General features: G+C 42.2%; 1 protein-coding gene across 8 annotated transcripts in view; it reads right to left on the reverse strand.

Moving 5' to 3' along the window:
• Positions 1-27,729, reverse strand: part of kmt2cb (lysine (K)-specific methyltransferase 2Cb) — a 93,608-nt gene that overhangs the window by 7,039 nt on the left and 58,840 nt on the right. For 3 of the 8 annotated variants that reach the window (XM_086272724.1, XM_086272722.1, XM_086272716.1), the window contains 36 exons: positions 27,333-27,449; positions 27,075-27,179; positions 25,697-25,801; positions 25,425-25,606; positions 23,266-23,430; positions 23,055-23,161; positions 22,866-22,937; positions 22,532-22,744; positions 21,681-21,800; positions 21,336-21,461; positions 21,109-21,239; positions 18,143-18,335; positions 16,297-16,389; positions 15,964-16,011; positions 14,828-14,968; positions 14,270-14,302; positions 13,884-14,027; positions 13,648-13,789; positions 13,312-13,547; positions 13,033-13,106; positions 11,898-12,095; positions 9,671-11,662; positions 8,528-8,835; positions 6,841-8,429; positions 6,559-6,670; positions 6,391-6,457; positions 6,219-6,279; positions 5,851-6,083; positions 3,608-5,245; positions 3,158-3,346; positions 2,730-2,894; positions 2,480-2,609; positions 2,216-2,363; positions 1,940-2,124; positions 1,370-1,506; positions 200-479 (listed from right to left, as the gene is read on the reverse strand). In XM_086272724.1, coding sequence (XP_086128850.1) covers positions 200-479; positions 1,370-1,506; positions 1,940-2,124; positions 2,216-2,363; positions 2,480-2,609; positions 2,730-2,894; positions 3,158-3,346; positions 3,608-5,245; positions 5,851-6,083; positions 6,219-6,279; positions 6,391-6,457; positions 6,559-6,670; positions 6,841-8,429; positions 8,528-8,835; positions 9,671-11,662; positions 11,898-12,095; positions 13,033-13,106; positions 13,312-13,547; positions 13,648-13,789; positions 13,884-14,027; positions 14,270-14,302; positions 14,828-14,968; positions 15,964-16,011; positions 16,297-16,389; positions 18,143-18,335; positions 21,109-21,239; positions 21,336-21,461; positions 21,681-21,800; positions 22,532-22,744; positions 22,866-22,937; positions 23,055-23,161; positions 23,266-23,430; positions 25,425-25,606; positions 25,697-25,801; positions 27,075-27,179; positions 27,333-27,449 — 9,979 coding nt within the window. The remainder of the gene's footprint in view (positions 1-199; positions 480-1,369; positions 1,507-1,939; positions 2,125-2,215; positions 2,364-2,479; positions 2,610-2,729; positions 2,895-3,157; positions 3,347-3,607; positions 5,246-5,850; positions 6,084-6,218; positions 6,280-6,390; positions 6,458-6,558; positions 6,671-6,840; positions 8,430-8,527; positions 8,836-9,670; positions 11,663-11,897; positions 12,096-13,032; positions 13,107-13,311; positions 13,548-13,647; positions 13,790-13,883; positions 14,028-14,269; positions 14,303-14,827; positions 14,969-15,963; positions 16,012-16,296; positions 16,390-18,142; positions 18,336-21,108; positions 21,240-21,335; positions 21,462-21,680; positions 21,801-22,531; positions 22,745-22,865; positions 22,938-23,054; positions 23,162-23,265; positions 23,431-25,424; positions 25,607-25,696; positions 25,802-27,074; positions 27,180-27,332; positions 27,450-27,729) is intronic. The other 5 variants (XM_086272721.1, XM_086272717.1, XM_086272719.1 and 2 more) reach the window with 5 other exon arrangements.

Here is a 27,729-nt window from a genome sequence, read left to right on the forward strand (position 1 = left end):
AACTGTTAAAAAACAAAAGCGCTCCTATGGATGTTTAAAGGGAAGTGATTAGGTATCAAAAGAGTATTGCTGAATTGTGCTTTTTCACGGGGAGTGATTATATTTAGCTTAAATCAAACATGACATTTCAATTACAGGCTGTATTACTGCACCGGGTGGAATCAGAGATGCTCTTGTTTAATTTAGTTTTATTCCCTACCTGGGCTGTTGGGATGGAAACGGAAATGATGTGCCTGCTGCTGCATCATTCCCTGTGGTCCACTGGTTCTGATCATTTGTCCCGGCCGTCCATGCAGTCCTCCACTGTCTCCTTGTCCATTGAAAAGCATGGGAGGCCGTGGCTCCATGCCATGTGGGCCCACCCTTTGACCGCTGACCATAGATAGGGGCCCCCTGTCTGGGGTGCTGCTGACCTCATAACTGCTGGGGATCTTCACACACAAGAGGTCTGAAATGGCTGCCACCACACCGGTAATGTTCTGAAAAATAAATAAAACAAATAAATAGAAATTTAGAGCAATGCAAGTTGTCCTCTAAATTCGTCCACCATAGTCACCCAAGTGCTCCAAGTAAAAAGGCACTTAAAGCTGTTAAATGTTGACTTCTGTATTACTCCTCTGATTTAATATTAAGAAGTGAATCTCTTAGGAACTAAAATGCCAATATCAGCTGATTTAAAAGTAGTTTACTTTCTCATGTAAAATGAAATCTGCCAATAAACTAGGATAGCTAAGTTAATATGCAGCTTTAAATATCTTGCACGTGCAAGAATTAACAGAACTTGAATAATCCTAAAATAATGTGTGTAGAAAAATTAAGCTATTATTTTAAGAACTCTGTAATTTCTCAGAATTAGACTCTGACTAATAAAAACAAGCATCCTCCTTAAAACAAACCCTTGCAATAATTATCTTTCTCTTACTGTGTGGCCAGATTATGCACATGTCTGATATGATATAGAATGAGAGAACTGGGAAAAGAATTACTGTATTTTTCTGACCATAAGGCGCACTGTCAATGAACGGGTCTGTTTTCATACATAAGGCACACCGGATTATAAGGCGCATTAAGCAAAACAAGCATTAGCATTCACCCTCCAGCTTCACTGTTTATGTTATGCTAACATAGCTGTGTCGCTAGCGATCACGTAGCACATGATTACATACCAGCTATCCCAATTTCAGTAACCCTACAAACGTCACTGCTGTTTAGTTTTCTGTCTTCATTTATGTTGGAAGTGACAGCAGTTTATTTAGAAATAAACTGCTGTCACAAATTACTGTTGATGAAATTGATGAAAGAATTTAGAGTTTTCAGAATTCATACATAAGGCGCACCAGATTATAATGTAAATGTTAAGTATTGTTACCTCAGCTGCAGCTGGTCTCAGAGTGATAGCAACAGAAACCATCCCTTGTTTGGAATCATTAGACATGGAGCCAAAGGGGGAGCCAAAGAACATCGAAGAAGGCTCAGTCTTGACATCCTGCAGTTTGATCTGGGTCCCTAATGAATTGAAAAAGCAAACCACTCTCAAAAACTGCTGCACTGTTCAAATGTGATCATACAAAGGCATACACAGCCATCTTCCACATACTTTTATGCAAACTGTAAAGGATTCTTATGCATATACATTCTGCACATGCACACTAAAAACATAATGGAAAGCCAGAAAAGGAGCACCATAGTTAAGTGTGTGCAACATCTAATTTGTGGAAGTTGCAAAGCTGGTGTGTTTGTATAAAGTCATCACATTGCTAAATTTTGGCCTTTATGCTGAGAATGCTGACCCCTGCAGATCTGGAAAGATGATCACATTTACATCAAATGGACCCTCGAGGATACACTAATGTGAAAACCACGAATTTACTTTTTAGTGGAGCTTTGTGTATATACTGCATAAAATAAATAACTAAATAAAACAGATATATGCGTTTACCTTTCCCATCAGGTGCAGGAAGCATGGGGAGGACAGGAGACAGGCAAGGGGATGGCGGCTCTTCCTTTACCAGAGACAAGTCTGGGTAACGGCTGATCTCCATGCCAACCACGCTCTCGGGAGATGAAGATGGAACAAAGCTGTCAGGTGTGTCCCTCTCCTTGCAAGGCTCCTGTCCTCGATTACTACAACAAGGAAAATAAATAAATAAATGAGCAACTCTGTTAAAACACTGCAGCCCAAATAAATCATGAAGTACTATTTTTTATCCGTTACCTGAGCTCTTCCTGGTTGTTGTGAGGTGGTGTGGGAAGAGAAGCTGGAACATCCACAGTTTTGGGTCCCTGAGCGATGGCCCGAGCTAACAGATCTTCCTCACTCCTAAATGGAACATGCAGCGGCTTTGGGACCAGGCCCTTGGAGACTGCAACAGGAAAACAACGTTAATATGTATGAATGCCTCCTTCCATTTTCTGCTCCCATTTTAAGATTATGGAAACACAATCGGTCAGCCCATCTTGGACCTTTATGAGTGCTTACCCATAGCAGCGGCTTTGCTGGCCAGCTCTTCGGTTGTGGCAAAACCGTTGATCATTTTCTGTCGGTTCACAGGTGGTGGAGTGGGAGGAAGAGATGCCGGCGGGGTCGGTGGATTGCTCAAATTACTCTGCTGTAGAAGCCAAGTGCAATGCAATGTCAGGCACACAGTGCCACAGTGCCACAGACACACTTAACACACACCCACCCTTTGTTTATCTGGTATCCCCTTAGTGAAGCAGTAAGATCTCACCTTGTAGGCCAGCTGGGAATAATAATCAGAAACTCCATCTAGTGAGGCGCTGCCAAAAGTACCAGACAAAAGGTTCTCTCCATTGAGCTGGCCACTGCCGTAGGGAGCAAAATGGGCAAAGTTGACCCCAATCAGAGGCTCCATGAGAGGCAGCAGAGAGAGCTGCTGTGTTAGCAGAGACAAGCAGACCGGTGGAAGGTTAGCAGAGAAGTCAGACCAGATATATTCTTGCACAAACCATCCCGACCACAATCACTGAAATGTCCTCAAGTATTTTAAGTTCAAATGAATCTCACATTCTGCCTTCAGACTACAACCTTTCAAGCTAACAACACACAGCACCCATCAATTGGAAGAGGAGCAGGTACAACAACAGAACAATATATATATATATATATATATATATATATATAAATAAACCAACTTACCTGTTTGATTTGGGTCATTACAGAGTCTGGTCCAGTGTGCATCAGTTGCCTTTCATCTCCTTCCTTTTTCCTCTTCTTGTAGCGAGAAACAGGTTTTTCTCCTGCTTTTGGTGCTCTCTTGTTTCTCCCTTTCTTCTTCTGCTCGGGGAGCAGAGGTCCAGGAAAGTCATGGGTGCCATCTGAGTATGCCTGGAGGTGAGACAGAAAAAAACAAAAACAAACAAAACATGAGCAAAAAAAAATTTACTTGAGCAGCATAATGACTTCAAGTTAGATGTTTTCAAACACATAACTATGACTCATTCATATTCTGAGAGCTATGATTCATTCTAATTTAGCTATGATGACCCTCCCATCTGAATCACTCTGAATCACTCAGCCTGCAAATGACTCACTATGCTGATCACCCCCTCGGCATTCTGTAACTATATGATTAACACAAAAACTGACCCCATTGCTGTCCATGGAGCTTTGCCTCAGTAAGGTTTTGCAGTCAGTGGTTTCCTCCTCCTCTGACCGCAGGCTTTCCTCTGATCTCTGCTGAGACAATCCAGGTGGAGGTGTACTCTTGTTCTTCAGAAGGTGCTTCAATAGTTCATTACCAGCTTCTCCTTTGTTTGGACTCTGCCCAGCAGGGAACGGAGACACGCTCCCTTTGTTACCCTCTTCTTTCACAGAGCTCATTTCTGGGCCAATGGAACCTTCTTTTGGTCCGTGACACTCACTAGCATCAGTCTGCTCCAGCTTTATGTTGCTGAGGATTCTGTCATGTTCCTGAGCTTGTGCCTGGGCCCTCGCTGCTTCTGATGACAGAGCAGATTGTCCAGATTGCCCACCAGAAAGTTGCCGCTCAAGCTCTGAGTGACTGGGGGTGGAAGATCCCAGTAAAGGGGACCTGGACAGGTCCTGATCTCCAAAGAGATGGGGATTTCTGGTTGGAGTAGAGGAAGTGTCTGAGACACATGGTGTGAGAGGGGCTGTAAGGTCTGAGTGGGGAGTGGAAGGTGTCTTGACTGAATCTGCATCATCATCTTTCTTCTTTTTGCGGTTCCTCTTCTTTTTCCCCTTCTCATCTGGGATGATGTTGGAATAAAGCTGAATCAGAGACTGACCTGAGCCTGGAAAGTTGGATGGTAAAGGTGTTGACGAGTCACCCCCAAATGGTGGACCCTCACCTGGCATTGGAAGCATTCCTGGTCCACTGAACTGACGAGGCCTGGGCTGACCGTGAGGAAAGTTTGGTCCTTGCAGAGCAACATTATCAGGCCCCATCTCTGGTGGCATCAAGCCATTGCCCACCATGGCTCTCCTCTCACCCTGTATAAATGTTCCAGCCACTGAGCCCATACCAGGCTGCATACCCTGCTGCTGAGGAAAAATTGGTCCAAGTTGTTGTTGATGTTGCAGAGGAGGCCTTTGTGGCTGCATGAAGTCTTGTGGCAGCTCTGCATTAAAAAATGGCATTTGAGAGAGTGGTGCCATGTTCCCATCTGATCCCATCATCCCTTGCTGCTCCATTTCCATGCGGTGTTTAAGTGCTCTTTGACGTTCGACTTCCTGCATGAGCTGCACCCGCTGTCTCTCCTGCTGCTCCCGGAGCCGTTCCCTCCGCTCGCGCTCCTGGAAGCCTTCACTGAATGGGTTGTTGTCATCAAACTTCACACCACCTGCCTGCATGGGTTTTATGGCACCTGGAGGAGCAGGTGGTGCTTGGGGCTCCAAAGGCATTTGAGAGTGCTGCGGTACATTACCCATTGGCATCTGAAGCGGTTGGGCTGAATTTCCCATAGGTACCTGGGGAGGCATTATATGTGGCATTCCTGGTCCTCCCATGGGCATAGAAGTACCGGGATGCCAGCCAGGTGGTGCGTTGGGCATACGTGGAGGTACATTTGGCTGGCTGGGATGAAGTGGCATCTGCATCATGGGATTTATAGGAGGCTGAACCATTGGTGGGCCACTGGGCACCATGCCAGTGGGGCCTGGCAACGGGTGCATTGCAGGCATCATAGGTGTCATATTGTTTTGCTGCTGTTTTACTCTGTACTCCTCAATCAGTTCAGCATGCTCCTTCTGCTGCTTGCGGATCTGAGACAAAGTAAAAAAATAAAGTTACTTTCTATAAATTCACAAAATAACTTTTAACAATGTTCAAATTTTAACTCAGCAAAGTGCACTTTTAGAGTCAAAGAGGGCTGCAGTGAAGACATAAGACTGTATGTTTTGGTGAAGAAAAAGCAAATGCCTGTGGTTTGTGTCCTATACCCATAGAGAGTTTGAGTAAAGGCAACTAATATTTCACTCTAATTATGCCTGCTAAAATGTAATATACAGTTAGAGATTATACCTTGCAATAGAAAACATCATATTCTTCAAAAATTAAGTGAAGGTAGTGAACATCAAAAAAAAAAAAAAAAGGCAACAACTGTGTTTCTCTTAGATCACACATGTGTGGGTGTTTCTCTTTCAGAACATTGAACACTTCAAGTTTTTCCAACCTTACTCAGATCTTATTAAAGCTTTACCCTGTGTTTTGCTCTAATATTTGGACAAACAGTTTGGATGCAGGAAATACTTTTAGTATTCAAACTTCGGTCACAGGATAAAAGAAAGGACAGTGCTCATGCCAGTCTCTGTGAGAAGTGGGGGTTTGAGAGAATTCAGTACTAGAGCTTGACAGGCCAAGCATTTACCTGCTCCAGTTGTTTTTGCACTACACCCTGCTGCTCTGTGACATGTTTGAGCTGCTCAGCATCCTCCTCAGGGAACTCTCTCCCTGCCTTCTTAGCTGTTCTCTGCTTGGCAGACAGGGCTTTCTTCGACTTCCTGTGAGCGCCGATCTTCTCTTCCAGAAACTTCTGCTGCATTTGAAGTAGTTGCTGAGTCTCCTGGAGCCACTCTTCATACTGAGCCCTCTGAGCATTGTCTGAAAGAAGGTGGTAAAAAAAGCTCTTTTCTTAGCAATCTTGAAAACATAAAAAAACAAACATCTTAATATTTCTAGCCTGAAAAGACTATAAAACCCAAAACAGTGAGGCCGCAGGGATTCTGGAAAACTTACTGACAAATCCAGGTCCGAAATTTGGCGGACTTGGTCTTGTTACTTGTGTCAATTTTCCATCCTGAGATAAAAAAAATATATATTAAAAAGAAGGTTATAACAGATAAGAGCATTATAAAGTTTAGCCCCACCCCAACCCCCCAAAACCAAGAAAAAAACCCATTCATGTTACCTGTCCAACAACTTGTGGAGGAAGTGGTGCACTTTCAGGACAAGGTGGTGCTGGACCAGGTGGAAATCTGTGACACACAGAAGTCATTCCAATCAATTATGTATACTCCCCATATAACCATCTTATTTTCTACTCACTATAGAAAATGCATTCTTGTGGAATTCTTACCTGTTCATGACCATGGGAGGCATTCCCATGTTGTTCTGAACCATGACTTTGTTGATGCCTTTAAGAGCAACCATCTTGGCTTTCATGATGGGGTCAGTGATGGCATCAAAATCTGCAGATTAAAATAATGACTGTCAGAAATAAACACTGCAAAAAACACGAAGAAAAAAACAACAACAAAACACAACAAAACAAATAAAATAATGATTTAAAAAAAACCAAAAAAACCAAAATAGCACTTAACTTAAAGTGACACCTAAGCGGTGCTATAAATTCATTTACCAATGTTGGGGAAGAAGTCGCTGCTTGAGCGCTGTCGTATCATTGCTTGCATCTGCCTCTGCTGCTGTTGCTCCTGCCTCTCCTGGTCCAGGAGGTCCTGCAATAGGAGTGGTTGCTCCTCAAGCAGAAGTGGCCGATGTTGTTGGGAATTCTGGCCCATTGCCTGGTTTAACACTGCCTGCTGGGCCTGGGTGAGACCGCTCTGGTCCACTCCAGATGTTAGTCCAACCTGATGGTCTGGCCCAAAGCCACTCAGGGGAACCTCTCCTGCAGTGACTGTGTCAGGTATTGTTTGACTCATTGTAAGTCCAGAGGTATGTTGAGCATCAGCGACTTGGTTCTGCTGGGCTATGAGGTCACCTCCTTGATTGACAGACTCAACAATTGGGTTTAATGATTGCTCTTCAGGCTGCTGCTTAATGAGTAAACTAGACAGGACTGGGGTGGAGTCAGAAAGCACTCCTTTCTTATCGGAGATTAAGGTATTTCCAGCAGTTTGCTGGTCTACTACATCAGGTGGTTGTTGACAATCTTTGACCTCAGCTTTAATTTCTTGCCCAGGAGCCAGAGCAGCTGAGTCCTTATTTAAAGGGACCTCCAGCTTGACTTCAACTGCAGACTGCTCACCCATAGTCTCTGACTTTGCCAGTACAGATGCTGAACTGGAAGAAGCCTCGGTTACGGTGCTTGCGCTTTTGTTGATATCTGTGGCATCAGTATTGTCATCCATAGGATCACTGAGATCCAGCTCCTCACTAAACATGTCTTTCTTGATATCATCTAGATCAGGGTCTGTGTAAGCAATGATGTCAAATTTCCCAGATGTCAGGAAGTCATCAAGGTGTAGGTCATTGGTCTCTAAATCAAGGTCTTTGCCATCTTCAGGATCCAGATTTAAGTTTTCCAAGTCAGCATCTACTAGATCTTTTACCTCCACGTCCTCTAGATCTTTGACTGCAGATTCTTCTGTATCTAGTTTCTCCTCCACAGTTTCTCTGCTCGTCACCGAGACAGTCTCACTCTGTCCAGCAGGGGGTGCAGACAGGATCATGGAAGCTGACATATTTGGAGTCTCATTTGAGGCAGGCTGGCTCATGGACCTCATCAGAGGAGACTGTTTGAGTGTGCTTCCTGGAATCTGGGTTTGCTGATGAAGATTGTCCATACTGGCAGAGAGGTGTAAATGGCCAATTTGGTTAGCCATAGGGTCCATCATTCTGGGGCCCTGATTTAAGGGGAACCTAGAATCGGGTGCTCCTGGAAAACCTGCAGGCCTTTGGTTCTGGAAGTTGGGATCCAAATTGCTTCCTTGCATGTTGGCAGGAGGGAATGGCATGCGTGGTCTGTTTTCTGCTGCTCTGTGCCGCAGTTCAATAAAAGGCTGCCCCATTATGTTGTGCTGCTGCATTGCCATACCACGAGGAGGGAAGTGCTGGGGCATCCCCATAGGGTTTGCTCCCATGTTTTTCGCCATTTCAGCAGACATAGACCGTCTCATTTGAGGAGGGACATCTTGCATTGGGTGTTGCCCCCTTGGAAAGAAGTCTTGAGACCGATGAGGTCCTAGAGCTCCAGGTGGAAAAGCAAACCTGTGGGGGAGGGATAAGAAAAAAAAACTTATAAAGACATAAAGGGAAGACTTAAATTTGGAAACACAAAAAGTAATTAAAAGAATAACAAAACAAACCTTGGTCCCTGATGTCTCAAATCTCCAGGATGTGGGCCGCGGGGCATTTGACCTTCATTAGGAAAGGCTACACGCTGATCCCCTGGAAAATGTCCAGGAAACCTCATCGGCCCTCTAATAGGTCCTTGTCCAGGATAAGGCGGAGGAGGCCGGGTGAATATTTCCCCTGGTTGAGCAGGACCCTCTTGGGGCCATGGCCGTGGCGTTCCTGGGGTTATAGTGCCAGCAGGCTCCTGAGGGCCCCTCTCCTGTCGGGTGGCACTCCTCTGTTGCTGCTGTTTGATGATCAGTTCTCTAATTCGTTGTCGCTGTAAGTTTGAAAGATTTAAATTTTTAAAATCATTTTTAGCTTTTCAAAGAATTGATTTGGGGTTTTTTGGGGTTTTTTTGTTTTTTTTTTAGATAGCTGCTGCACAACATTATTTTATTTGAGATTTCTTTTAGTTTTCTGTATGTCCATATTTTGTCTGGAACAGTTGTGTTGAAGATAAAGTTTATAAATAGTCCTCTATTTTCAAGAGGACACTGTAAAGTATAAACAAACACATGCTATGTATGATATGTAAATGATTTCATTTGTATTTTTTTTAAACTGAAAATGTTCAAAGAAATCATTGACCCTGCCCCAATCTACTCATGAATTTAAGAGAAGCAACAATGTAGTTATAAAAATAATCTCATAATTCTTTAAAAATACATGGAAACATCTCACAGGAAACTTAATCTGTAACATGATTGGTATACAAGAAGAATCCCATAATACTTAGAAGTATAGATAGGGAGGGGTTTAAGAAGAGACTGAAATGTGCATTACACACTTTTTTAAAAAAGATTACATTTTAGTTTCAAAATGTGATACTTTGTCTTTATAGTATTTTTACTTGATTTGGTTTTTAATTTTGTTTTTCCTTTTACATTTTACACAGCATCATAAAATGTTTTAAACTACAGGATTGTAGAATAAAATTTGAAGTATCTGTCTGATACTCACACAATTTCTGAATATTGTAAATGTAGTGATATGTGTAGTTTTCTTGTTGTTCTTACCAATTTGGTACTGGCTATTAATAATATTATTAGACAGTTAACATTAATATTTAAAACTATAAGATTCAGAATACAACACAAACAGTGTTCACGTACCTGTCTGAGTCTTTCATCGCACTCAGCAAGAGCAACAGTTTGAGCCTCTGCTGCTGAAACAGGAATTTGTGGATTGTTGGACAGTTGGACCGGGTCCTGAAGGCCAGCTCCATTGTTACCCACAACTGACTGATCTTTCATTTCCATTTTTTCTGACTGTGGACGAGGGGTCATGGGTGCTTGTTCAAATGGATCATGGACAGGTGTCTGACTCGGTCTTCTTGAGGGTGACTGAATAAATCCATCGTCTGAAACACTGGGGTGTTTTGGTGTTTGTAAGTCTGGGTGAGGGAAGGGCTCTTGAAGTCTACCTTGGGTTGGGGAGAAAGGATCCTGGCTTCCCATTGGTCCTTGTCTTGGCCCTTGTCTGGTAAGCCCATCAGGACCAGGCCTCGGGGTGCCTGGAGGATGGCTGTAAGGATCATTCAGCATTGGTCTTGGGACTCCAGGCTGGGGAAACATGTCACTACTCCCTGGCCTTGGTGTCCCGGGTGTACTGGTAAATGGCTCCATTGACCCCCTCATGCTGCCTGGTGACTTAGAAAACCTTTCCCCCACTGATGGCCGAGGAGTACCTGGTGGCTGAGCATAAGGGTCCATTGAGTGCGAAGGGGACATCCTCTGTCCAGGGTGAGACTGATGAGAAAACTGGTTCATTCCACTAGGACGAGGTGTAGCTGGAGCCTGCGAGTAGGGATCTGAGGATGGGCTGGGGGTGTTTGGTGGTTGACCATAGTTGTCATGGGGACGTGGGGTGCCAGGTGGTCGAGCATAGGGCTCAAAAAACGGTCGAGGTTGAGCACCTGCTTCATTGATGGATCGGTGGTTAGCTACAGGCTGAGAGAAAGGGTCAGCAGCTTGCTTGCTAGGACCAGAAGGCTGGGCAAAAGGGTCATATGTGAAGTGGTCAGGTCTTGGAGTGGAAGGTGCATGTGCATAAGGATTTCTTGATATTTGAGTAATTGGTCCTGGCTGAGCAAAGGAGTGCCCCTGTGGGTGATGCTGGCCCATCCTGGGAGGACTGGTAAAGTTGTCATTCGCTGACGGTCTTGGGGTGTGTGGAGGCTGGGCATAGGGGTCAGTTTGCTGATTCTGGGAGAATCTGTCAGTAGGATGTGGGCCTGGTCGGTTGAAGTGATCCTGAGCCTGAGGAGGGGGCATAGGTGTTTTAAATAGAGGGACAGAGCCAGACTCATTGCTTCCAGGTATCGGCGTGAGTAAAGGTCTTGAATAAGGGTCAGACAATATCATCCTGTTCTGGGTCATGCGCTGATAGGCATCATTTCTTATCATTGGCCTTGAGTATGGGTCTCTGCCAGGAGAACCCATTGGAGGCCTTCCTTGAGCAGCTTGACTGCCTCTGGGGGGACCCATGGGCTTCAGAAAAGGGTCAACTTCACCAGTGGGTCTTGGGGTGTCAGGAGGTTTGGCGTAAGGATCACTGGTCATTGATGTGGGAGAACCAAAAGATTCATGAGCAGGAGAGGGCCTCCCTCTGTCCTGCTGCTCCATCAAGGAGGTGGGTGATTTACCAGATTCCATGGGCATTCTTCGACACGCATTTGGTCCGAGAGTTGGAGGTCTTGGGGTCCCAACCATCTTGGCATATGGATCCCATGGAGATGATGGTCTGGAACCAGAGGAACCTGGTGAGAAAACTTGTGGAGACTGAGGTTGGGAGGAAGGCCCAGAGGGAGGGGGAGGAGGGGGTCGCAAGAACACATCCTCTGAAGGACCTGAAGTGGGTGTCCCTGATAGCGTCCTGGAAAAGCTCTCTTTTGGGTTGACCTGCTGCATAGGGGACATGCTGCCATTACTGGGCTGGGAGGCTGGGCTTTGGTTACCACTGTTGTTGGCATCTCCCTCTGACTGACTAGTTTGCTGTTGTTGCTGTTGCTGTTGTTGTTGTTGTTGAAGCTGTTCATTCTTTACTTGCTCCAGTTTCTGAGTGGCTTCAATTTTGGCTTGCTGTTTGCTTTTCTGCCTCATTTGCTGTTGGAAGGACAGAGTGAAAAGCTGCATTAGATGACAAAAGGGGTGCATAAATTATCAGTCTCATGCCAAAAAAGAGCTGGACCTACTAGCCACCAATGTCATCAGGGTTAATGTGGAGGATAGTGTAGTTCTTTAGGGGGTGTTTTACTAAACCACCACTTCTTAGCTGTCTTAATATAAAGTGGACCTGCCGCTGCATTCGACTGACTGACTTCATTGCATACACTCTTACCTGTCTAAACTTCCACTCTTGTTCATGCTCTGACTCTTTTGGTTTCAAAGGGTCTTTAAACAGGAGATCTGTGTCTAGTGGTATGTTGGGATCAAACACCTCAGGGGGCTGTTGCTGTGGATGGTGCCTCTTCACGGTCTCATTCGACATCTGGACTTTGTTGATGCGCAGGGCTGCTCGGTTATCTCTTGCCTTTTGCTAAACAGCAAATCAATCACAATTGAAAAACAAAACAAAAACAGATTAGAGAGATTTGATAAATACAAGCTTATAGAAAAAAATAAAGGTTATCCATGTAGCCCCCAATTCTCTGTAATGTCTACTTACACTATTACAAACATTAGTACGCAATACTGAATTATAATTATTTCATAGCAGTAAAAATAATATTTTTATGATATGCAGGCATTTGTTTTGGATGGGATTGCCATGCTTAATCCTTTGGCTGCATAGCCTTTACATATTGTACATGGAGCAGGATGAAGGTCAACTTCTTATTGTTAAATTAGGTATCTCAATAGTTCATAACCAAGATGATGTATCACAATAGCGGTTTTAAAACAAGATTGCAAATAAAAAATACTGGCAGCCGCCTGTGCTATCCTCTCAGCCTCCTAACAGATGCACCTATGGCATAAATGTGAAAAGCCTACATGATTTTCAGAAAAGTTGACCTTTGACCGTGAGGTTGAGGTCACTGAGATTCAAACTCAATTTTTAGTAGATGCATCTATGTATCAACTTGAAAATCCTGCGTTGCTCCATTCTCGAGTTAGCATATTCAACACTCTCAACAACATCCCATCAGCCTTTTACAGATAAGTGTTAACCCCAAAACTAAACTCGCCAAGCAGAGACTGGGTCTTTAAAAGGGGCCTCTACCAGGTAAAATGGCTTCCAGTAAACTTAATTACAGAGGCAATAGGGAGCTTTAATTCTGAGCAAGACTTCCGCTGTTAATTAGTTCATCAGAGAATGACTGCGTTTCAAACTGGTTTGGCAAAAGGCAACTGGCCAGATACACGAGTGTGCCTTTTGCATACTAGGTAAGTCTGTGCAGCTACTTTGGTGTCCTGCATTGTACAGTCTTTGATTTAATTGAAACTAAATGGGATAATTGAATCATTGATCTTACCACATATGGGGCCCTGTCTTGTGAACTAGCTTTCCTCCAAAGTTTTGCAATTTGCTTCACTCTTGTAGACCAGTCTAGGAAGAATAATGGAGAAAGTTGTCAAGTCAGCAGCTCTCAAAGTGCATACAAGGTATGGTTTGTACTGTATGACGTAATGCAGTCAGTATAAAAACAATAACCAGAAATGAGCAGAAATAACAGGAATGACAATGTAAACTGGACCATAAAAAACACAAACAGGAGAGAAAATGCCTTCAAGCTTTAGAGCTATATACCAACCTGGGTATTCTTCTTTAAGGTTGGGGAAATTGATATTAGTATATAGCACAGGAGCAACGGTGGCTAGTTCTCCAAGTGTCTCCTCCTTTTCCCACTTGAGTGTACTCCTTTGGGCATTTGACATGGCTTCAGTGTCCCCCTCGGGCAAAGAACCAGGGGGTGTAGGGCCAGGGCCATGGGTAGGGGTGGGCCATGGACCAACTGCCTCTCTAGGCATCTGATTAAACTTTCTTTCCCTGTAACACAAAGAACAGAAGCTCCAAAGTTATACTTTGCTGATTTTGCTGAGTAAAGAAAAAAAATGCATTAACAGTTGAAAGGGAAGCATGACTTTACCTCGGATTGTCAGTGAAAGGCATACGGTTGAGGGGAGAGAAATTTTCTGGGATGCAGGGCCCTGCTCCATGATTTGTAGGGAAGCGTTGGTTTGGTCCCATCATACCATTAATCATTGGCATTCTTGGAAAAATGGGATTCCCTGAACACAAGATTTGCGAGGTGAAGTAGATGGAGATTTTAAAAACATTTTGTAATATTTTTATTTGATCAGGGCAAAATGACTAATGATGTACCTGCATTGGGGTGAGGCATGCTAGTGCCAGGTGTGGCAGGGAGGGGCCCTGGACCCTGGGGGTGAGGCACCTGTGGTGGTGGTTGGCTCGTGCTGGGGCTCAGGACTGCTGTGAAGAGATCCTCCACATCCTTTCCTTCCAGCTCTGAAAAAGTTTGACAGCTCAGTGTAAGCGTACATGTGTATGAAATGTAGTAGCATACAATGTCAGAGAACATCCCATTACTGCTTTTAAAGGAACCAGAACATTCATTACACTAATCTTTATAACATTATATTGGTGAAATTGGTTACAACACTTCATCATGAGTTTAGAGGTCAGTTATGCTGGGTGGGAAATAACTGGACCAAACTTAAGTTTTCACAAGAAAGATAAAAATTACAAACCTGGAATTTTGTAAAGTTTGCTGAGAATTGACTCTGAAAAACAAAGAATCAACAAAAACAGATTATTATTCATTTTGAAGTTCCAAAGCAAAGGGCCTTAAAGTTGCAAAACAAATTTCTACTAAAAGCCAGAAGAAGAAGATGGGCTTAATGCACAGAAACTTTCCACAGAACTAACTTTGATCCACTGTTCTCTACATTCCCAATGTACTAAAATGCCCGATAAATATTGGATAAATAGTTAGCTGACGGTTACAACAACGTTTCAGCTGTTTTACTTCACTTTTGTTGGAAACTGTGCGACCCAAAATCAAGAACAAAATGCTCCCATTGGAGCGCTTCATTTCAAGTTCACACAGGATGTCTTGTTTTCCTAAATCCCTAACAATGCCTGGACTTCGTCATCGCTGCCTGTATCACAGAATTTCTTGCGTGTTGTTAAATTAAATCACAATGAACTAAAACCAAAAGCAACAACCAACAATGGTTCTTAATCCCTGTGGGAAGTTCCTGTGTTAGAACTGTGGCTAAACATGGCGCCTGGTCTCCCACACTGACCATCAGTAACCATTTTGTCCAGCTCTGGGCTGAGAATGCCGTCCAGGGGTTCCTCTGAGAGGGTTCGAGGTGTTCTCCGGCCTGCCTGAGACTGGGGCGCCACTGGGGAACTGTCTGCCAGGGGCCCAATGTCCAGACCAGCTGTGGAAACACACAGTCAATGCAAAAACAAATCATAACACAGACACATGTGCACACATACACAGCAACCAACAAAATACTGAGCAAGAACGAGATCAGAAATATAGAACTGAAGTGTCATAACAGCCTGTGGAACACAACCAAGACCAAAGACTATACAATTACAGCTCCTTGGGGTTCCTGTATTGTTTTAAAGGAATGTTTTAGGATATGTGAAAGTTCAGACAGGTCAGACTAAATCTGATTAAAGGTACACAAAGTCTGAAGGAAAATGCTGTTCTAACCCCTACATTAGCCTTCCATTTAAGACCTTTCTTTTTAAAAGAAAGCCATGGAGCTTCTTTTGAAACATTTCTTTCAATTTGAATTACATAAGAATTTATCAAAGCACGACTACCAACATAACACACTCCTCTCCAACTAATGTCTGACACTTTAAAGTATTTAAATAATTTCTTCAACACAAAACTAAATACCAATACAAGGATGGTTGCAAACATTGGTTGGCAACAGCAGTACAAAAACGAAATTATATAAGCCCTTAGAATATTTCAGATAAATAAAGTATTTCTTTTTCTTCTTCCAAAGAATGAAGGACATGAACTGCAGATGCTTTTTGCCATAAAGCCACAGGAATGAGAACTGAGGATTTCACCGTCTTCAGGAATTAGAAGGACATTTGCCAAGGCCTCTTGTTCTAAACTGCTCATTTCTTGAATACTAGGATGTCCTTGCCAATTTGTTTCTCTGCTATCTTGGAGACATTTTCGATTAGGCAGATAAGAACTTGCGTTAGGGTATAGGAGGTTCACAAACAAAGACCCACACACCATAGGCGCTTGAGTGAATACCGTGCACGGTGTTAGGTAAGCACTAAGAAGTTAATGAGTGTTAAAACAGCTTTTATACATGCACACTTAAATAGAGACACGGAGACACTGTAAAAGGGGGAGAATGCACTAAAGCAAGGGATTAGTAGGCCAGAGCACCCTTACCAAAAGGAGGAGGTGAGCTGTCAACCTGGAAGGGGCAAAAATCAAGACCTACAAGAACCCAAAACCAGATCAAATGAGTGGGTGGAAAAAAAAATAGTGAAGACAGCATAAGCACAACACACTTTAGATGATGCAAACAAAAAAGAAAACAAAAAAGGTGAACAAACAAAAAAATATTGTGATATTAAAAAATTATTAACGTAGTGAAAGCAAAAGATTGTTTCTATTTGGGGAAATTTCTAATTGAGGAGTGAAACTATTTTATATACCCACGGCTAGGTGACTATTAATAAAATCTTGCCACTGTGACTGCCTGTGAGATACATAACGCACCAGAGTCATTGCTTGGCTTTCCGAGCATTCCCAAGATGTCTGCATCAGTGTTCAGAACATCAGATAGATCAACTAATGGTTCCTCAGACGTCTCTGTAGATGCGGGGGGAAAAAGGAACAAAAGAACAAAAAAAGGAAGAAAACCAAACTGTCACAAATCATAATTGATGATGATGAACGGACATGAATGAGAGTTGGAACCATCTGTTTGGATGCCTCATGTAGAATTTGCTGTTAAAAATAAACATTAAAAAATGTCACAAATAAAATAAAAAAAACTCCAAATGTACCATATCAGATGTATCTTTCCAAAGAATGTATACTAAAGAATAAGTTTAATTATATGAACTGTAAGGTTTTCTGTCTCATGGATTTCGTCAGTGAAGGCCTTGACTGATGTGAGTCATTCGACTTCTAGCTTTTTGTCTCGTAATATAGTCTCTTCTAATAATTTTCTATTTTCTTCCTTAAAAAGTTGAAGTAAAAGTGTAATAAATAAATAAATCACCATTTTTTAAAGTCACAGTTGTCAAGGTTCCAGTGTTTTATTTTACTGAACTGTTAAAACTGCTGAGTTTCTTTCTTTTAAATGAGGCACACCAGATTCTGAATGGCAAAAAAAATCTGCAACCCTCTCGGGAATCCAGTATTCATTACTGTCACTTCCCAAGTCATCACGATGCCTTTAAACACAATGACAGCCTATTAAGCAAACTAACCCTAGTTTATGACAAATTTGTCAAATCAAACAGTAATTTTGTAATAAAAATCAAATATTTCTCTCTAAGAGCCAGGTAATTACTAATTGTGAAGAACTTCATAGACGCGTGTTTTGTTCGATTCGTGCCAACATAAGAAGCTACCAAATGTCCAGATATGTGGACAGAGTGTATCAAGTTTGGGTATTTAAATAGGCTGGAACAAGACTGAAAATTGAATCAGCAATCATACCACATCCCTGTTCACCTGTCAGTGAAATGGTGGGATTGTTTGATTTCAAACACAATCTAAGTCTACTTCTGCTACAGTCATCAGTCTTGGACACATCTATTTGACTGGAGTGCAGGGAGCGGCTAACAATGTAAAGCTATGGCGCAAGTTACAAACTATCTGCACTGCGCTTTAAATAATAAATTAAACTACTGTTAGAATACTGGCAAGCTTCTAATCTTTAATTTTATGGCAGTTTTTTGCTAAAAACCTTTTCTATCTGGACTCAGTCCTGACAACACATTGCTATTATTCAGGATATTACACTTCTGTTTCTGGCTGTGCCATCCTTGAGGTCAGTATAAAGGGCATTTAAAATTTTTTGAAAAATTTAGAGAAAGATCAAGAGAGCAAGACACACACAGTGAGTGTAGCAAGACAGAGCGAGCTTGCAAAGAGAACAGAAACTGAAAGTTCGCTGTATTTACTTCGCTTTTGGAATTTAAGTATTCTTTAATTAGTTTAGCTTTAGTTGGAGCAGCAGTCGAGGGTCTGAATGCTAATTATCAGAGATTAACCTCCAACATTTTGGTCATGTATGAATGGGGAATATGCAATTTGAACATGTGTTCAGTAAACATGTTTCAAACCCATTCAGTTCTGCATGAAGCGGTTAATACTCTCATTGGGGACAAGTAAGTACAAGGGAGACAAAATTCATTAAAACTTCATGCAACATGGACTATATGCTGTTTTACCCTTTGCCAAACACCTGCATTGTTTCTTTAAAAGCACTGGCCAAGTTCAGAGCATGCTCTGTCTTTGGTCATATCAAATATTCAGTGCAGTACGATGCTTTGAATCAGTGAATATTACATCTCTTGCTGCGGAGAACCAAAGTAATGTATATACATACGTGCTGCTGCTGGTCTGGGAGGAATGGATGTTGTTGATGCGCTAAGCAGAGGGTCTGATGAGGGATCCAGAAAACTGCTAGTGGGATGCTTCCTCTCCACTTGGCTTTGTCCGTCTTCTAGTAATCCTGATTCGACCCCCTGTTGCCTGCTCTGCTTGCTTTTGTCTAGCAGGTCCTTTCCAAAGAAAGCCTCCTGAACATGAAAACACAGGACACCAGCCAGTGTCACCTAATTTTTCTTGACATCATTCTTAGAAAACCATCCGCATCCATTTAAACCCCATGTGAACTTAAGTGAAACAGAAAAGCTTAGAAACTAACAGCGAGGTTACTCTTGGCCTCACCTTATCGGGCCAACCTCCCCCAACCACTTACACCCATAAGTCATCTGCTGTCCTGCTGCACTGAGAAACTAAAAGCCCAACCTGGTGCTGTCTTAATAACTAATGAAATAAGCTTCACTGTGTTAGACCTTTAGGTTAGACTCAATATCCCCCGTCACCCCTGTACCACGGTGGGATAAAGAGCAGCACTGACAGCTGCCGGTGGCTTAATGCATCACATATCCATGTTTTAGCCAACACAAGGTGACAGACGGATACTAACTGGGGACACAGAGCCTTGGAGTTACATCCATGTTAAGCTATTGTGTGTCAATTCACAACTAAAATAGGGGCCAATTAAAGGGTATGATCAAAAACATCTATCCTCTAATATGAGTATCTTTGGGCTTTTCCCCTTTAAATAAAAATAATAAAAAAGGCTCACAGAAGGAGCACTAAGCACAATAGTTCTGCAACTGGTTTCAAGGCATTGTACTTGGATGCACTTGAAATCCCAACCTTCCCAAGGGTGAGATAAAACACATTTAACAGCCATTTCATGATGTGATCAGACAATCTGCACAGGAGAGGAACGTTTGCACAATAATATATATATATATATATATATTATTATTATTTTTTTTTTTATAGGGGTGCAACGATATTCGTATCGATATTGAACCGTTCGATACAGTGCTTTCGGTTCGGTACGCATATGTATCGAACAATACAAAATTTGTAATTTATTTTTATCAACTTTCCTTCTGAGATGCTGTCTGTGTTGAGCGCTCAGTGAATCTGCGTTCGACTACTCCGCCTAGGCTGCACTGTCGAGCGCAGATCCACTGAGCGCTCAACACAGACAGCATCGTCAGAAGGAAGAGTGCAGGGCAAGCTAGTGAGACAGAAGTTAAGCTCTCCTTGCAACATGGCAAATTGAACCTCCCCCACCCTCATTCAGATCTGGCGTTTGGAATTATTTTGGTTTTCATGTGATGTATGACCCTGAAGGTAAGCGCGTCATGGACTAAAGTAAAACAGTATGTTGGATGTGCCACGCAATGCTCAATTACATGGGTGGGAACTAGTGTGTTAGCGCAGTTAGCTTGTTAACGTGTTGGCCGTCTAGCCCCATGCACGGGGCGATCAGGGGTAGCTCGTTAATGGAGATTTGCCGTGTTGTGGCGTTAAGGTCATTTCAACGAGATTAACCTGAAAGCACTAGTGGGAACACAACGAATATGACTGCACATTTACGCCGACATCATCCTAGTGCAAAGAAAAGTGGAAGCAGACAAAAACAACAAGCACACGCTTCAAACTTTACCCGAGTCATTTAGACAGCCGTTAGCACATGATTCTCCTTATGGGGATCTGATATGTTTAATATGCTGCTGAGAATATAGCCCAGAAGAAGCGTATAGTATAGCTTTTATTTTGGAAAGAGCCATTTCTCTGTAATAAACTCTCTTTTCCAAAGATGAGTGATTCTTCAATCAGATACAGGGCTCGCAAAATCGCTAGCCCGACGTCCCGGGGCTAGCGATTTTTCCAGTTGGGCTACCAAAATCTATCTCTGCCCTGCCCGTCGGCCTATCGTAGGAAGGAAAAATATATGTCAATGCTTTTGCATTCTTTCGGAAATGTAGCTGGGTAATTATGTCATTGGCATCGGTGAGCCACTGTCAATATGTGACATATTGAAATCGCGTTTGAATTTGCGCTTGTTTTTTGCTTCCACTTTGCAATCGTGCGAACTGTGTATAGAGAGCGACAGCACTGATCTGTGAGTGATGATAATTTGTGCACAAATTCCTCTGACATCGTCTTATTAATCGTTAGCTTACTATGCAAACATGACAAGTGAAATCTCCCGCAGCAAGCTTAAACATGTGAGAGGTTGATCGCGCAGAGAATCGCTGAGCTTATGTGAGTCGGTGTGTAAAAGCAGCAGGATTTATATTTGACTACGATGACCTGGATGACTGAGAACCTTCACAGACAGATATATATTTCAGTTCTGCTGAGCCAAATAAGACAGGTCAGGGTGAAGAAGTGACAGCCAAAGAAAAGCTTACCACAAAACGGAAAAGTTATGACAAATCAGACTATAAGGCAAAAAGAAAGTGCAGCTTTATGGTTTCATGGACAAAAGAATTTCTGTGGCTGCAATATGACGAGCTAAATAACCAGGGCTGCACATAAGTGGTCCGCAGGTGCGCATTCGCTGTCAAAATAAAAAACACGCACAAGGGTTAGGGTTAAATTTAAAAACTGTACTTTTGAGTTAAAATATATATTTATAATTTTAATAAATGACAAATTAAAAAGGCATGAACATTTTTTTTGTATCGAAAAAATATCGAACCGTGACACCAAAGTATCGAACCGAACCTAACCGTGAATTTTGTGTATCGCTGCACCCCTAATATATATATATATATATATATATATAAAAAAACTTAATATCCATTTCCAAAATTAAAAAAAGAACAAAAAATAGAATCAAGAAGTAAATCTATAAAATAAATTCCTCCATGATAGATATACTCCACAAGGTTAGCGTGATATAGAAATGTAACAATATATTCAAATTCTGTATATACAAGCAAACAGTGATGGACGCTATCACGGACGGCAGACCTGCAGGTAGGTTGGAAATGCCTCCTCCAGTTTTGTCTTCTTCTTTCGATATCGTTTCTTTATTTTTTCTGGAACTTCCGGTCCGGGGGGCGTCTCATCAACAGGAGTTTCCGGCAGTGCCTCTGGCCAGCCTGTAATAAACAGAAAAAGTATAGCCACTCTCTTCTAGTTCTACAGTTATCTCTTATTTTGAAAGACAGATTCACATACAATTCTGGTGCACAAACCTTCATCTTTTCCAATGAGATTCTCCGACACAGAGCCAGAAGAATCTTTTCTGCAGAGGGATCGTTTAGCCTTGCCCGGACCTTGGCCTGGACGGCTTCTTTGACGGACCATGAACCCACCGATACCTTTTAAGAAGTTATAAGAAATATATTTATAATACATATAAACATTTTATTTGCAGTTATAAAGGTTACTTAATTTTCAATATTTTAAATATAGACTGTCCATTGTATTCAGCTTTCGGCAGAGAGGCCGTGAGATGGCAGTGCTTCGCTACAGCGTCGGCCATGTACTGCACCATTTTACGCTTCAGAGGAGCTGTCTCCTTCAATCAGGTGCCCTACCCGGCCGGTACGGTTTCCTCTTCCTCTTCTTGCCGCCGTCAGCCCCCTTGGAGTCATCTTCTGCTGGCTCTCGCTCCAGGCTTGAGTCAGACTTTGCCTCACAATCTAGGAGCTCCGCCTCTGTGAGAGAGAGACAGAGCACCCAGTGATGGTGAGTGACAGCCTTGCAGCAGAAAACATCCCAGCCAGGCCCCTCAGAACAATGCCAGGGTAAATTCTTTGTGAACTCCACTTAGTGGCAGAATATTAGCCAGATTGAAATTAAGTTCACCAGTCCCATTAATCAGGACGGCAATTTCCAGTGAGGCCCCACCTTCTCTTTTTGTAATCTCATTCCTAAAACATTTTATTAACTCTGAGTAAGAGGGAGAATTTCAATACATGTAAGTAAATATCACGCTAATTCTTTTACTATTAACTCAGGGGAAATCTATGCTTTTTGGCTAAATTTTAGTTTGGCGTCCAGTCACACCCTGCTTTGAATATTCATCTTTTATCCATCTACAGTTCCCTATACCTTTACTCATTAATCACATCTAGCTAGCTCTCGGCTCATGTTATAGCAGCCTTCACATCAAAATACAATATGTCATGTTGCTAGGCAACATGGCATGCAGCGATTGTAATTTTACACTGGGGTTAAAATGATACCTTTGGCTTTTCTAGGAATTACTGCTAATATTTTTTTTCTTTTATCCTACACAACCAAAAATATACAAAACACCAGCCGGCTGCTACATATTTACATATGTAAGTACATATGTAAGTAGATAAATACAGAAAATGTGATAACAGGGTTAAAACCTTGGATAATCATCTGAAAATAAAGACGCTTCTGTGAAGACATGTACCTCTGTTGTCCTCCATGTCTTCATCACGAGAGAGCTCTGAGAGGGGGTCGACTGGAGCCTGAAGCACTGCCACGCTGTTCTGGTTAATGATCTTCAACTTAAGTTTTGGTTTGGGCTTCCTCCGCCGTGACGCTGTAGCAGATAAGCTCTGGAGTTGGCAAAGTCCTGACTCTGTCAAACAAACACCATCCTGGGTGTAGGTCCTTGACAGATCTGAAACGACCAAAAAATGTTTGTGTGTAGTCAATAAACTGAGGTTGTGCACGAAAACAAACAAACAAACAAAAGAACCCAAATTGATCATTTGTTTTCTGTTGTTCTTTTGTGACCTTACCAATTTCTTTAGCCTTTGTGACAATCTGTGTTACTGGTAGTGGCTCAGTGGTGTCTCTGATCTTGGTCACAACTGTAGGAACACAACATAGCCGCCATTAAAACAAACAAATGTCACAATTAGGGTGCGTTGATTTCCTCTTTTTGTTGAAACAACAAAATATGTTTAGCAAAGTTATGGTGCTCCCACCTTTAGTGGTCTTGAAAGTTCGGCACATTGTACAGTCAAAGCTGCTGTCTGCAGCTTTTTCTATGTCTTCCTCTGAGTGGAGACTTTGACATGACGCATGAAACCATCTGCGTACACAAAAAAAAAACGTCTTGATAAGAACCAGTTATTTTAGGAAAATTGGTAGAGAATGATCCTCTAGAGCTGATAGGTTCGTAGAAAAACTACACACCTGTCACACTGGCGGCACTGCACGATGATTGTGCCTTCGCTGTAGTCCACCAAGCAAATTGGGCATGTTGAAAGGCTGGCACAGGGAGCACACAGGGTATAATTATTCTGCCACTCACACCTTAGGCCTGGGGTGGTGGCACCGCACTGCGTACAGGACACACACCTGCAGGAGACAGGAAGGACAGAGGTCATTTAACCCAGGTTACTTGAAAAGGGATAACACAGTTGTATCTGTGCTGCAAAATCCCTTCTCCTCCCTACACTGTCTTCATGATGCTAATATGAAAATATTTTCTTTGTTTCCATCGCAGTCCATAAACACTTGTTGTTTCTTTGTGTATCTGATAACGTACACCATTTTTAAACAGACGTAAGCAAGTAAGCATTACAAGGCAAACAGGAAAAGGTAAAACATGGTAAATTGCCTGCGCTGCTTGTAACAATAAACATGTTCAGTCATTTTCAGTAATTACTAGAGATGGCACGATACCACTTTTTTATGTCCGATACCGATATCATAAATTTGGATATCTGCCGATACCGATATGAATCCGATATAGTGTTTTTTAATCAACAAAACTGTTTTTTTTTTTTTAAATGTCTTGCTGCATTTTGTATAAGTTCATACTCAAGTTTAAAACAACAACTACACTAAAGCTATTCTGTTATACCTGTATGCAAAAAAAAATATTTCATAGTTCAGCAATACTGATCAATCTAATAAACTTAAACCTACACCATCCTCCCTATTCTGGTATTTTAAAGAGTACTTAGCGTAAATATTAAGCAACCTAACTAATAGGGTTCCAACTCCCAGCAACAACAAAAATAAATAAATAAAAAATAGGGAACCACCCCTCACGTTCCACCTCATGATGCTTAATCGACGTAATCAACCTTAATTTGATGCAGTATGAAAAAAAATGCACAGAAATCAATTATTTTTCAAGAAATATTAAATAGATTCAACATCTTTCTTCAACAAAATTGCAGACTGCACAGATGGTACCTTCCCAAAGGAAAAAGTACTAGGGCAGGGATAGCTCAGTAGGTAGAGTGGTGGCCCCATGATTGGAAGGTCGGGGGTTCGACTCCACTGAACGGCTACCCTGAGGTACCCCTGAGCAAGGTACCGTCCCTACACACTGCTCCCCGGGCGCTGCACTGGTGGCTGCCCACTGCTTCACTGGGTGAATGGGTTAAATGCAGAGGAACTATTTCCCTATGGGGACTAACACGCACACTTTACTTTACAAATAGCTTACTAGGGTATATTAGACTTAATAGTTACTATATACAGTAATTGACTTCTATTCATTTTACATCAAATTAAAACTTTGGGTGTCAGATAATTATTTATTAAAAGCTAGACATTTTAAATGAGAATAAGAAAGAAAAGTATGTCTTTGTGCCCCCTCTTCCCTGTTAATGCCCTATCGGCCCCCCTGGCTAAACTTTGCTAGATCCGCCCCTGCACAGTTACCAGCCGTCAGCTACGTAGGAAAAGATCCTCGAGTAGAAAGTAATATTAAATAAATTCTAACAACAGCTTATCAAGCTTAAACGTGCTGCTGTTGTTTATCCGCTGGTTTCCTCTTTCTGGTGCAAAGTGGGCCAAAAGCAAACTAGAGACACGGACTCGCAACAGAAAAGCCGATCAGCTGATCATTAAGCAGTTTCATGATTGAAGTAGCAGCAAGAAGAGGCAGTCACTTGTTAAGCTTAACGCAGGAATGCTTTACAAACATTCAGAGATGGACTTACACACTTGCTTTACTTCTCTCAGGATAACTTTGTCGGAGATGAAATGCCGGGTTGGTAGCAAAGCTCCAAATGCTATCCAGACCACCGACAGGTCCCGCATGCCACAGCCGCTCTATCACGTGATGCATACTGCTCCGACGTGCTAACGTTCTGAGGCGAGTTACGGTGTGTCGCAAGTTTTGTGAGCTGCTTTTGTGATATTTAATGGATCGGATTACATTTTTTATTTTTCTCCGATATCCGATCCAGTAATTTAGGTCAGTATCGGACCGATACCGATACGTAATATCGGATCGGTCCATCTCTAGTAATTACCACATTAAAGTTTAGTTTTAATTTAAATTACTGCCTGTCTGAAGCAAATTTTGGTGTAATGATCATAAAGCTACTCACCATTTGCACTTCCAGCTGTCCTTGGGAACATTTTGCAGTGGAGGGTCCAGGCAGTATGTGTGGTAGCTAATGTCACAGTCGTCACATAGCAGCAAGCGGCCAGGATCTGTGGCCTGACCACAGGCCTCACATACGGTACACTCCAGACAGCGCCAGCCTTTGCTTAGCACCACCTTGGTGATCTACGGGGAAATGACAAGGGGACAGTTTCATGTAGTTCAGTTTGCCAAATGCCATTTCTAATGTACAAACTCAATAGCGACATACTATACCTTAATGCCGACACAGAATGGATGGTAGCACTGGCCACACTGAGCACAGGCCAGAAGACGGCCCTCTGCACCAAGACCAAAACTCCCACACACCACGCACATGTCCTGAAAAGGAAGAAAGACACTGACTTTCCCAACTTCCCAAAGCAAGGTTTAGAAAAACCCCTAACACACTACCGCTTAAAACAAAACAAATGAAATCAAATAAAATCCGCAGCTGCTTAATTTCATTTTTTGCAGAATAGGAATTCCTGCCTATTGTCAAACTTTTTGTCAAGTCTGCTTGTCACATACAAAGGTATTTATATTTTTAAAAAAACGCTTTTGTAAGAGACTGGCATGTTGATGTGCTGGTCCTTGCAGAGCTACATGTTGTAGCTGTCTACTGTCACCAGGGGGCAGCGTCAAAATATGTGGAACAACCCATAATTTGGGCTGTTCTTGTTATTGTTTGTGCAGTTGTCATTCCTTTAGCTTAGCTACTGAAGTGCAGAACAAAGATGTGACAATATACATATGCAATAACATACTTTTCTAAAGTGAAATGAAACTCAATTTAAAAAAAGAAAGAAAACTGCCTACTGCAGCCATTTTGGGGTGGGGTGGTTCAGAAGGTAGAAAAAGTCATCTGCTAATTGGAAGGTGGGCGGGTTGATCCCTGGCTGCTCCAGTCTGCATGTCAAATATCCTTGGGTAAGATACTGGACCCCAAGTTGCTCTGCAATGTGTTCACTGGGCTATGAATGAGTGTGAATGTTAGCTAGAATGCACTTAAATGTAGAAAAAAGTGCTTGTGTGAATGGGTGAATGAGAAATGTTGTATAAAGTGCTTTGAGTGTAAAGTAGAAAAGCGCTATATAAATACCAGGCCATTTACCATTTTCTAAGCTTGTCCTTCACACTTAATCATATTTATTTTTCCACACCTCTCTCTTTTGTCAGAGGACTGCAAGCACGAATGACAGTACTGATTGCATTAAGCGTAAATAACTGCGCTGATAAGCAGTGGTCTTCTTAAAATTCTCTAAAAATTAATGTACTACAATACAAACCCTAGTTTCTGCTTACTTCAAAGTCTTGATTAATATTTTGCAGAGACTGTCAGCAATCACTCATATTTTACAGAGAAAAACAGCACACAGATATGATTTGGGGTAGAGAAAGTAAGAAATAATCAAATTTCAGTGTGATCCTGTGTTATATAATTGACTGTGTTTCCTGCAGGCAGTATCTCCACAGGAATTAATGATCTCCAGTGGGAGAAATCTTTTTAAGCACAGACTGAATTGCAACCCATGAATTTTTGCACGTTGAAGGTCTGAAATTCAAAATGAACCATGTCTGAACACTTATGTGTAAACATAGAGAAAAAACACACCTGTTTTAGTGTAAAACTATCATTGCTGGAAAATATGACCACTGTGTTATGCATTGCATTCTCCTCTTCCTCCTTGACTGGGTATGGGTTTTCTATTGTGGTGACCTGCATATAAGGAGAAAAACCCCCCACAAAATAAACAAAGTGTGACAAACAAAGATAACGCTGCTTGGAATATTTCATTAGGGTCTATAGCTGAAGGGAAAACTAACACCAATTTTAATGTAGTGCAATATCTCAAACGGAAACAGCACATACCCCAGGGTTGATGCTGGGACTCACTCCATTTTTCCCTCTGGCCCTGCCACGTCCTGCTCTACCTGACAGACCAGCCCCTCTTGGCCGCCTCCTCCCGGGAAAGCCTGAGCCTCGCCCCTGTAGATAAAGAGACCAAAAATATAAGCTCTGATAATGACTACATCACATTTTACAAACTAAAGCAGGCAGACAAAAGTGCCAAAGTTGGTTTTATGCTTGCATACGCAATTGATCAGTAGCCAGAGATTTAAAGGTTTCTTTTGTCCTCTATTATTTGAATCTTTTTTTTTTTACTGCCCAGAGAGGTAATGATTTTCTTTGTTTATATGGATGCAAGCTACTACTGAAAGTACAGCCCGCACGATGAGTAATTTACCTATTGCAGTCTGTTAGTAAT

This window comes from Aulonocara sp. 'chitande type north' Nkhata Bay, linkage group LG18, assembly GCF_057382095.1.
Source record: "Aulonocara sp. 'chitande type north' Nkhata Bay isolate Kocher_YH1m ecotype deep benthic linkage group LG18, A_spYH_male_GT1.1, whole genome shotgun sequence".
Classification (NCBI taxonomy): Eukaryota; Metazoa; Chordata; class Actinopteri; order Cichliformes; family Cichlidae; genus Aulonocara; species Aulonocara sp. 'chitande type north' Nkhata Bay.